The following is a 12,683-nucleotide window of genomic DNA, read 5'->3' on the forward strand; positions in this document are numbered from 1 at the left end:
AGAACGGTTTGTGTGGTAAGATTTGGCCATAAACAAAGTAGAATGCGCCGGTTTTTTTTTTAATTTCAGATTCTCTGATGATCTCGTAGATCTCTCATGTGTTTCGCGGAGAAATATATGATCGGTTGGAATCGGTTTAGAAATCTATAGAGCTTTGTTTTTATTACGGAACCAAATAGTGTTGTAGCAAGTTTTAAAACGGTGGCCGATATCATGTTAATTGGTTAATGCAGAATCTCGAGGGGCGCGTGTAACATGGGAAAGCAATTAATCTGTCCAATCTAATTAGAATTCCCCGGTAGATTGCAAAATGCGATATAGCCTGGTACACTAGCTTTATACTACACGCATAGTGCTAGATATAATGTTGTTATAAATAAATATTTGTTTGGAAGATGTTAATACTGTATTTATTTATTTATCTACTTTTATTATGTATAAACACAGAAGAAAAAAAAAGAAATTACTTGCAAATCAATTATTTGTTTAGAGTGGCAGTGATCTCGTGAAACCAACGGCCGTTGGGTCTGAAAGAATTCCGAGTGGCAGCGACGAGACGGTAGACGCATCGCAGGTAGACCAGGTGATCCGACGACATAGCTGAGGTCGCGTGAAGTCGCTGAATGAGGAAAGCGCAAGACGAGGAAAGAAGAAGACAGGGGTGATCTATACCTTTCAATGAGCGTCTATCGGCTGAAATGTTAACAATGAATAGATATTGTACAAAAGGATTTATTGCAAATGGCGATTTTATAATAACTAAGTGATAAAACAGACCAGAGATTCAATAATAACACATATTAAATTACTAAGAACTTATGATATATATATTTTAAACATAAGTCCATATAAAACATAAGTTACACTGTTAAAGTGAGAAATACATATGTAGGTGTAAAATCTTTAAATGTGCGAATGTATGTATTTATTAGTGAAAAGCTTTAAAGGTTTTTGGTGTAATAAATTAAACAATAAATATTGTCATAATTAATCTTTGATGAAATATTATGATTATTGAAATACAGAATTATTTTCCACGAGGTATAATATGAACTGAGGCATTCGTGTCACGCAGACTGAAGAAACTCGGCTCGAAGTGATCCGGTTTGTACTCTCGTTCCTTGAGAGTGTATCGCTTTAGCAGCCACGCCAGTCCAACTTTCATTTGAAGCCGAGCGAATCTTGCACCTGGATATATTTTATTTAGTTAATATTTTGTAAAATCAATTAAATCTCATCACTAAGGGAGCCACTATTTTATATTTCTCAATTAAATCAAATTAAGAATAGAATAAAAATTAAGAAGCGGAAAAAGAGGTTGCAATAAGTGTCATTGGGCAGGTTACATAGCGCTCAGGACTATTCGTCGTTTGGACCTTAGGATTCTGAAGTGGAAACCACAAACCTGCGAGCGGAACGCAGGAGGTCCATTCGCAAGGTAAACAGTTTACTCGTTAATATAAACCTTAATGCGCAGTTAATTAGGCAATAAAGTTTAAAAGAATAAAATTAAAAAAAAAATTAAGAAAATTTTAAGACAGTTTACACATAAAGTATAGTAATGAGTTTCGTAAATTAAATTTATTTTAGTCTATCTCTACATATGAATTGTATATGTATACATACATATATATATATATATATATATATATATGTATACATACATATATATATATACATATATATATACATATGAACTTTGAAGTACTCTAAGGTGGAGATAAAAAATATTATTAAAAGTCGGATAGGTAATGACCTATTAATGTACGCGTGATGTTTGTAAATACGATAATACAAGAACGATTTTGTTTAATGAGTTATCTGAATTGCTAGTTTAATAATAGCCTTTTTAATTAGCCTTTGATCTTCCTTTCTCATTACTTAATTCGTAAACATAGGAAATTTAGTACAAATACATGTTTAAAATTTCATTACTGTACTAGTTATTGCTATCATCTATTTTAAGTAATTGAATAAAACTACGATAAAAAAATATTTGACAAATTGAAAACTCACCGATACAAATACGATTCCCTTCCCCAAACGGTAGAAAACTAAGTTTTTGAATTTTCGAAATATTTTCAGCTGAAAATCTTTCCGGATCAAAAACATCAGGATTCGAATAGTATTTTTCGTCGCGATGTATAGCGTACGTCGGAATAATTACCAACACGTCTTTATCGATTGTAATTTGTCCGGCAGGTAACGTGGTACGTCTAGTGCATTTCCTCTGAATAAAGCCTATATTTGGATACTTTCGGAAGGCTTCATTGATAACCATATCCAGATACTTCAAATCCTCTATTTCGTTTACAGTAATCTTTTCATTACATCTCTCAAAAACATTGTCTATTTCTTCGTGCAGTCGTTTAAGTATAACAGGGTTAGCAGCAAGTTCTAGCAAAGTGAAATGCATGGAGTGGGCGGACGAGTCAGTTCCGGCTATAAAGAAGAAGAAAGCCTGTGCCGCCATCAGCTCATCTGTAGGCTCAAGTTTATATCCCGACGTTGGGTTTTGCATGAGGCCTTCGTTTTGTAACTCTATGCAGGTGTCAATGAAATCGTGTCTCTTATTATTACTACGTCGTCGATCGTGTAGCGCCTTTTTTATAGCATTTAGAAAAAAGTCCTGCTCAGTGCCAAACATTTTTAATTGTAACGTTTCAAAAAGCTTCGGACATGTTACGGATAGACCAAATTTTAATTTAGACCAATGAGTTGCTTCTGAAGCCTTCCATGCCGCTTTTATAAAAGGTGAGTACATTGTGTTTTCATTGTCTGCGTTTATTCCAAAAACTGATGCTACAATCGAAGCAGTGGTATATGTGTACACGGCATCGAAAGATTTATTCAAATTACCTTTATTATTTTTAATGAACTTAACGAAATCGCGAGCGCAATGTTCAACAATGTAGAACATGTTTTTAAGTTTTTTCATTGTAAAAACTGGTGTGATTTTATGCCTGATCAATCTCCATTTTTCATATTCGTCTATGAAGAGCACACTGTCGCTGACTGCATCACTTTGATTTACGATCAATCCGCGACTGTGAAAGCTTTGAAAATCTCCAGATAAAACAGCTTGTACATTTTCCAAATTTTTAATTATCAATGCTGGCTGTATTCCAAGATAAAATCCTATGTTTTCTTCATTGGGATGTGCGTAGTAAATTTCTTTTACTACCTCAGGCAGTGATCTTTTTCCACTTACAAAATTCCATATTACTCCATTCACTTCTGGTATATTTCTTTTCAGCCAGTAATTCCTGTTTTTTATTACCAATTGTAAAACAGCGTATAACACTAAAGTTGAGAGAAATAGAATTATGAACGACATCGTTTAAAGGTAAACAGGAACTGCGTTCGACAGTCTTGTGCGTCTTGTTTATAATGTAAGATAATCGAGTAAACACTACTTGTAAATAATTATAATCGACGGCAATAAAATCGGGTCATTTATTAAATTCATATTTTACAACGCCGTGTAAATACTATTTTAGATCTAAAAAAATATTGCCTTTCACAAGTTACAATCAATAATTCAGAATTTTAACATCTGAAAATTTGTAACAAATATATTGCATACACAAGTAAAGTGTTTGATTTTTACATATGGCACATAAAAAAGTCATGTTATCGTCAACGAAAGAGTTTAATAATATTAGACAATTAATATGAAAGAGGAAACAAATCAACGTATCTGCTAAAACATTAGCTGTACCTTTATCTGTCTTAATAATATACCAAAAAACCAGTCTGTATCTGATTCACGATTATTTTAAAGTTGTTCAAGAAATATCATGATAATTAACTATACAAAATTTTTAACGGCTCTCTATTTTTGCTACCGAGTGTATTAACAATTGTTTAATGTGTATATGTCATATCATTCCTCCACGAGCAATTAGTTATCTTGAATGTTGGACTCTTAGCATTAGTATGTTCCTTGCTTAGAAAAATATTACTGCACCATTATTAATCACCCATTATTTCATCGTCATCATTTCTTTGTTAGTTCGTTCACAGTTGGACATAGCCCTCCTCGATAGATTGTTAATAGGACTGCTTAGTAGCCCGTATCCCAGTATATTGAACTTGGTAGGGAGGTCTATCCACATTGTGGGTAGTAATTAGAAACAATAACAAAGCAAAGATTAGTAGTAGTAGGTATGTAGTATTCGCATAATTTGATTCTATGAATTTTTTTTTCGATGTCGCTTGATGCCACAGATTGTAAATAAACATGTTTCTCTAAAGAAATCGTATACGAAAAACTAAATAAAATGTTACCATATAAAAGAATATATTGAACGAAATCAATGTATAATTAAATTAACAGTTTTTTTTTTAACCCTTAATAGCCTGATTTACGAAAGTGATTTTTTTAATATTACTGTGTTTGCTCGAGGGTCTAGATAAAGGGAAAAATAGATTTTTTTTTAGTTTCGTTGGAAAGAATATTATACAACAGTAAAATACGTACAGCCAACCTATAAAAAATTAATAGTAATGTTAACATTCGGTTTAAAAGATTGGTATCAAAATTGAAACTCTAGGCTTTTAAGGGTTAATTTTTTTTATTGAAATTCGAATTAGATTCGTTTGTCATTTGTCAATACTTGTACGTATAATTTGCATATCATTTATTAAGCGCCTATTGAAATTAATGGTTGTACTTGTAGATAAATGTTAGAGTATTTAGTTGCGATTTCATTCAAACAATAAATATTACGTAACAAATTCCTGGTGGTTCCATATTCTCCTTTGTAAATATTTATATGTACAATGTAAATGCTTTTACAATAGGATCCCGAATAGTGGATGCTTCCAATTGCTAGATGAGTGCCAAGGGTTCTTCTTTTCAGCCGATGGACGTACACTGCACGACTACGACTTCCGAGTGGGGGATATACGTGATCTTGGTTATTTTACGGATCTCTTCATTTCCGAGCATATACCATATGAGGTCCGTCATTAGTCACCACGTCATCCATATGTCATCACCGGCAACACACCCTGATCAAAGACCTTCAACTTAAAATGTTGCGGTATTATTATTTCTATTATTAAATATGTAGTTTTGTTAACAAAATCTTTAGTTCCATTGGAGTTATTTCGCATGTTCGCAGAACTGAAGTATTTATCACACGAACAGACGTTACTCTTAGCAGAATTCCCCAAACTTTTTTGTGTCGTAGACCCCTTGCCATATTTTTCCGTGTTGGGTAGACCCCCCACTTACCTGATATTGATTTCCTGTAAATTTCTAACTGTAGTGAAGTTTAGTGTTAATAACTTAAAGTAAAAACACATGTTAATTTATACATTTATTAATTGAATTTAAATTAAAACTACTCAAAATAAAATTTCGTATCTGTTATGTAAAATATACGTAACATTAAATAATCATAAAATAAACTATAAATAAAATAACGTAAGCAATATTATATATATTTTTAGTGAGAAGGATGAACCTGATGCTTTAATAATAAATTATCAACATTTGGCGCCAATTTTGTAAGGGTTAATCTTAAATCTCCTCGGCTAATGATGTTCAACATCCTACAACTTACACAATTTTATAAACATATATAATAAATTTTTTACTTCATAGGTACTTTTATAAATAATGTATATGTTTTGATATTACAAGATATTATGATGCAAGTAAATAGGTACTATCAGTGTATGTGTTGAGATCCACTGTCGTGGACCCCCATTTTCATTTCATGGACCCCCAAATTTTTTTTCGCTGACGTAGACCCCTTGCAAGTTGTCATAGACCCCTAGGGGTCGATATAGACCACTTTGGAAATCACTAGGCTGTAATTCATTGTATTTTGAATAAAGAATTTTCGAATTTATATTCTCTATTTGAATTTTTATCATTAATTGCGTGTATTAAGAGACAAAGGTTAAGTTTATTATCGTAACATAGTCATTATATTCATAAATATATAAGTATATGAATGTATATAGAAATATAATAGAATACATAAATTGAAAAATAACAAATCTGTTCTGACTAGATATAGATAATGATATATGACTATATATATATATATATATATATATATATATATATATATATATATATATTAATGTTTACATTTACTACTTGTTGTATCTTACCCGTTCGCACTGCCTTTTGTGAGTGTAATTTTATAAAATCTATACTAAGTAATATTGAACGGGCCAAAAAATATTTCGACTAACTTTTATACTTATAAGACAAATATATTAAACAGATGCATCTTTTATAATAAAAGCGCTTTCAAGATCCTTTGAAAAGGGGTAGTTCAATAGTAGAGAAATAAATTGCGATCATAGGTGACTTATAGTGCAATTATTATATAGGATTGCCACTGTTAATAGACATATTTTCAGAGTATGGGCAGCAGCGTTCTATGCATCCCATAATACCACACTGCGATCGCCAATCCACCTGCCAAGAGATGGTATATCCCCCTATAGATATCTTTGGAGGTGGCATATGTCTTGCAATTTTTTTTTATAGCTCCCGCTATTGGGAGCCTCTCGTGCCCTCTATCTTGTGTGGGACAGGGATTATTTATAATAATAATAATAATAATAATAATAATAATAATAATAATAATAATAATAATAATAAAGCCCTTTATTCCGAAATTAGTATTTACAAAATAATCTATTGCTACACATTTTAAAACTAAATTTATTTTTAAAGTATGTTTCTAATTTCAGTGTGCCTGTTGGCATAGGCCTCCTCCAAAAACTTCCATTGACTTCTGTCGTTCGCAACCCATCTCCATTTTACACCCACAGTCAGTTTTAAATCATCTTCCCATCTTATTTTTTGTCTTCCTCGATTTCTTTTTCCGTCTCTCGGGTACTATTCTGTTATGGCCTTGCTCCATTTCCCATTCTTGTCACGAATCATGTGACCGGTCCATCGCCACTTTTGCTGGTCTATTCTTTTTAATATATCCGTCAGTTTAGTTTTCGATCTTACAATGGTATTTCTGATCCGATCTTGTCTTCGTATACCTGTCATACTTCGCTCCATTGCTCTTTGACTATTTAAAAGGGACTATTTAAAATTATTCAATTTTTTCACAATTTTTTTTAATTTTCGTTATCGCCTTTCATAGATCGTATGATCTTGCGTTCTTTTCATTCTTGCCACAATGAAGAATTGTGGCAAGAATGAATTCTTCTGTCTTTCCCTTTCGCTCTGTAACGCCTTTCATACATCCCTCATTACTCTTTTACATTTTTATTATTTTATTTCTATATAGGATTATTACAATATCACTTGGTTTTACATTATTTATTTTTTTAATTTTGTTGTTTACATTTTTATTAGCTTTTATTTCTATATATTATTATACTTATTATTTTTCTATAGAGTAGGAGGAACTCTTCTTTGGTTTTTTCTTCTCTTATCAGGGAGGCTATTGATTCCTCCCTGATTTTCACACCAGACTAGCACTCGAAGTCGAACCGGAGTCCCCCGAATGTGGGAAACTGGGCCATAAGGTGGGTCACGGTCTGGTCCACGCCCGGTTCACAGATGTACGTCTTGCAGTTGGCGACTATGGGTTGATACTACAACATCTTTTGAAGGTAGAGCTTCATAAAATTCGTTCTAAACTCACCTCTGGTCAGCGGAAATAATATCTCTACTGTCTCCAAGACTTGTGGTTAAAGGTTCTTGAGTGACTACCACCAGATTGATGCGGTATTGGTAGGTCACTCGCGGATGATATAGTCAAAGTCTTGGGAAGCCGCTGGGTACGGGCAACGTAAAACCGGTCGTCGTGGTTATCCTTGGGAGATGATGATAGAATCAATATAGAGAAAAAATTTATGATGATAGAAAGGATGAGGTATCGTAATGTGTCAGTATATGGATAGTAATCTCTTATATATAAATAGATATTCTGTTTCGACTTCGCCGGAATGGTCGCATCATATTATGTCATAATATATCATTCATATTTTGTTACCGCTTACTCCCTCTTATCTTAAATCTTGATTAGTTTTTTTACGTGACTCACATGATAAGTTGCTTATATCATACGAGAACTTGAAATTGATAATGCCTGCCTAGTTGAATAAATCTGTATTTATGGAGAAATCTTGTATTATTGTCACCAATAATAGGTATTTAAAATAAGTATTTAAAAAATGGTAAAAGAACACTTCCTTGGTCTCTGAAATAGATAGATTTGTATATATGTAACTATGTACACATAAGTATTTTTGTATATATGTGTATCTTTATAGCAATGTATTTATTTGTATGTATGTACACCCTAAACTGCTCTCTATGTCTCTCATCTCCATCCAAAGGTTGAATGGTAGAGAATGCTTCGAGCGTTAAAACATTCTCTTGTACTTCTATGTAAATTGTTTTACTTAGATATTATCTAACGTATACAATTAAGTGTATTTAAAGGAATCAGGCGTTACCTTGTGGAAGTCCATCCTAAGTAAGAAAAGGACTAATATTTAGCCACTTCCGCACATGCAATGGTAGTCGTGCAACAAAGTGCACCGCCCGCCAGCCCGCTGATAAATGCGCATGCGGCAAACGATGCGAATTACACAACTGCAACGTCAAATCACTCAACACGTGTTTCACCCCTCCACGGGGCATCTTCAGGAGTTATGTTACACCGATTAGTGCCAAACACAGAGTCAACAATAAAGTGTAAACAAATGAATAAATAGATATATTTTTCATATTTATTTTTCCCGTGGTAAAAAGTCAATAAGAGCGTTGGGGTCTCTTAGGCCGAATATACTAGGCAGGTAACCAGGTTTGTACATCTGTTGTTTCAGTGTATAACGTCGAAGAAGCCGTGCGAGTCCAATCTTCAGTTGCAATCGAGCGAACCTTGCACCTGAGAAAAATAAATAAACTTTTAATGTCGAGTCACTGGCAAAATATGTTTTAATAACAATTCACGATTTAAAAAAAAATTTATGACACGTTACACAGAAATACTTTTTGCTATTAATTATGCTCATTATTCTTTTTGTAATTGAAACTACGAACTATTTAAATAAAAAAATATATATATACATATACACACACACACACATATATATATATATATATATATATGTATATATGACACATTAATGTAAGCTCTAATATCTTTAGGATTTCATCATCACCATTATTTATATCACATTAGGTCCACAAATGGACATTGGCTTTCATAGATTTCCAACAGGACTGGTGCTGCATCTAGCATCTTCTGTCGACTATGTGGACTCTAAGGCTACATTAATTAATAATTAATCATGTATATCACCTACACGGGTATAGTCGTTCTTAGTGCAAACATCTTCGCTGTAACTGAGATACGATCTGCTAGAGAATTTTTTAAGCAAAATTTGTCCTGAAACTCTGATAGCTACAATGATATCCTCACCTTCAGCCTGGGAACTTAAGAGCGAGTACTCAGCAGGAGCGGAGGAAGCTGGCTTGGGGACCAGGGATACCGAAGAAAGAGGATTGTTTTTAGTCGGTATTGACGCCTAGATCGAGTCCGACATACGGGGCACCAGTGTAAGGCCAAAAAAAAAACTCACTCATCTATATATATATATGCTAGGGTATATTAATAGAAAATTAATACTACATACCGATACAAATTCGATTTCCTTCGCCGAATGGTAGGTAAGCAAATTTTGGAATTTTCGAAATATTATTAGGTGAAAATCTTTCCGGATCGTATACGTCTGGATTTGGATAATACTTTTCATCTCTGTGTATAGCGTAGATAGGTATAATCACAGTTACATTCTTTTCAATATTAATGTCGCCAAACGGAAGCGTTGTCGGTTTTGAACACTTTCTTTGGACATAGCCTACCGGTGGATGTTTTCTTATCGCTTCATTTATAACCATGTCCATGTATTTGAATTCTTCCATTTCATTGTATGTAATTTTTTCATTGTATTTCTCGAACACTTCGTCTATTTCCTCGTGTAGTCTTTTAAGGATTTCAGGATTACCAGCAAGTTCTAGTAAAGTGAAATGCATGGAGTGGGCGGACGTGTCAGCACCGGCGATGAAGAAGAAGAAAGCCTGAGCTGCCATCAGCTCATCTGTTGGCTCAAGTTTATATCCCGACGTTGGGTTTTGCATCATACCTTCGTTTTGTAACTCTAGACAAGTATCAATAAAGTCATATCTCTTATTGTTACTTATACGTCGATCTTGAAGTGCTGCCTTTACAACATTTATAAAATAATCTTCTTGTTCGATGAACATGTTTAGTTTAAGTAATTCAAACAACTTAGGAAAATACACGGAAATTGTGAATTTTAAAATTTTAAGTGGCGTAGTTCCTGCGGCCTTCCATGCCATATCAATAAGCGGTGAATCCATTGTGTTTTTCTTATTAGTTTCAATACCAAAAACAGATGCAGCGATTGAAGCAGTTGTATACGTGTACAGGGAATTAAAAGGATTTTCTAATGCTTCTTTGTTATTACCTATGTACTTTATGAAATCTTCGGCACATCTATCCATTATATAAAACATGTTTTTAAGTTTGACCGTTGTAAATACAGGAGAGATTTTAGATCTGATAAGTCTCCAACGTTCGTAATCTTCCATATGAAGTATATTGTCGCTCAATAAATCATTTCTATTTCTTATGAAACCACGAGTGAAGAAACTAGAATAATCACTTGCTAATACAGCTTGAATATTTTTCAGATTTTTAATTATCAAAGCCGGTTTCGTTCCATAATAAACACCGATGTTATCATCATTAGGATGGGCGTAATAAATTTCTCTATAAATTTCAGGTAAAGATTTTTTACCTTTCATAAAATTTCCAATAACGCCTTTAACTTCTGGTACATTTCTCTTTTGCCAATAGTTTCTATTTTCAAATAAATATTGTAAAGTGGCAAAAAGTGCAACACTAATAAAGAACAGGCCTACGGACAACATTGCTACGCTCTACACTGACACTGACCTCGATATGAATTGTTATTAAATACCTAAAATCACATGAGCCTTAGCTTATTTCGCGATAGTGAGAATAAAAAAATCTCTATCTCAAGATACAGATAAACATTGTTGTTAGCGAACAACCGCAGCTTTAGGTATCCACTAATGTAACGTCAAATAATTTCTAGATAAAATATAATTTACTTTAGATATTGAAGGAATGACGTTAATTTGAAAACAGAGCATAATAACGTTTTAATTTTAATTTTTTAATTATAATTTATTTTATTGGAGATAAATAGAAACAAAAGGCACTAAAAAAATACATGTTATCTTAAAACTATCTCACTAAGAATAATTAATGAATCAAAGTTAAACAATAATAAAACAAAATAAAAACATTACTAAACAGGGATCAATAATCTGGCGCATTCTGAAGAACAGACAGAGATGATCACAGCACGCCGTTTTAATTCAATGAGGTTTAAATTGTATTGTGTATATCCAATAACTTCAAATGAATTTAAAAGATACAAGAGAGCATGAAAATATATCAATATCACTAATACATGAATTGAGGAAGTCACTCATCCTATATAAGGGTGCAAGTTTACCGACATTTGTCTTTGCGGTTGATAAAAAGAAGAGATATTTAGAACCCGTTCTAGTTGTAGCAATTGGAAAATTTACCTCGGACAACAGTTTCGAAAAGTTAACATGGCCAGCACAAATAGTTTTAAGCGTAGTGTCGTTCATTCAGAGAATGTCGATTCATCAATGATAACATACGTTATCTGTTTGACAAATTTTTAGAGAATCCCGGGAGCATTGCATTTGGTAGTTCAGAATACGAAGGAAATTTTTTGTGCTCTCTCAATTTTACTTTCGTAGACTGCATACAATGGATTCTAATTGGGTAATAGATACTAAGTGTGATCTTGCTTAAGATTGGAAGAAAATTTTGGAGATAATTGAAGGTGTCTGTACGATAAAAATATTTTGTTTAGCACCAATGATAGCAAAATCATAGAGAAATATTTAAAAACCTTCTTAATCACAAGCTTTTGCTTTTGGTCGTGGAAAGGAAATGAAAAAAAAATTCTAATTAAATCTTTTTGTTCAATGTGATAGTTGTGTCGATCAATAACATCTAAGACCTGAATATAATCATTCATCTCCAGTCTACAGTTAATTTCCAAGTCGATGTATGTTTATTTTGGCGATACATCTTACTCCGTGACTTGCTGATTTGTTTCACTTCTGCCAGTACAGCGTGACGTCAAATTTAAAGTTTTGGGATTTTTTGACAACCTATACATTCCTCTTGTGATCTACAATCCAAGAAATATTTTGATGCAGCATTTGAGATGGTCAACAAGATCAACGATGGAAATTTTATCGATACAGAATACTTCAAAGGAGTTGTTTCGTTAGTTGTTCGTTGACATTCCAGAGCTATTTCGTGTAACACCTGCACCACAGCGCTGATATTATGTTAGACATAATTGATGCTATCTGACTTCTCGTAGACCTCAGGTGCCGATATTTTTTGTAGTTAGTTAAAATCAATTTAACCATGGTCCAAGTAATGGTGCTTCAGCTAAATGTGTTATGTAATGAAGATGTAACTAATGATAAGAATTTCTTAATGTCACTGGTATGATGACGATGATCTTTAGTTTAATATCACTAGAGCCAATATCAACAGCCACACCGGATAAAG

General features: G+C 33.1%; 1 protein-coding gene across 1 annotated transcript; it reads right to left on the bottom strand.

The window, feature by feature from the left end:
* Positions 1-10,973, bottom strand: LOC137929929 (uncharacterized). The gene is made up of 4 exons (XM_068773068.1): positions 9,640-10,973; positions 8,739-8,888; positions 2,017-3,342; positions 1-693 (listed from the first exon to the last, which is right to left on the bottom strand). Exons 1-4 carry the CDS (start codon positions 10,958-10,960, stop codon positions 479-481), a joined length of 3,012 nt encoding a protein of 1,003 aa, XP_068629169.1. The 5' UTR covers positions 10,961-10,973; the 3' UTR covers positions 1-478.
* Between the last annotated feature and the right edge of the window lie 1,710 nt (positions 10,974-12,683).

The sequence above is a fragment of the Battus philenor genome, unplaced genomic scaffold, assembly GCF_028537555.1.
Source record: "Battus philenor isolate CCGP_79_NKW_IND1 unplaced genomic scaffold, ilBatPhil1.0.hap1 SCAF_5, whole genome shotgun sequence".
NCBI lineage: Eukaryota > Metazoa > Arthropoda > Insecta > Lepidoptera > Papilionidae > Battus > Battus philenor.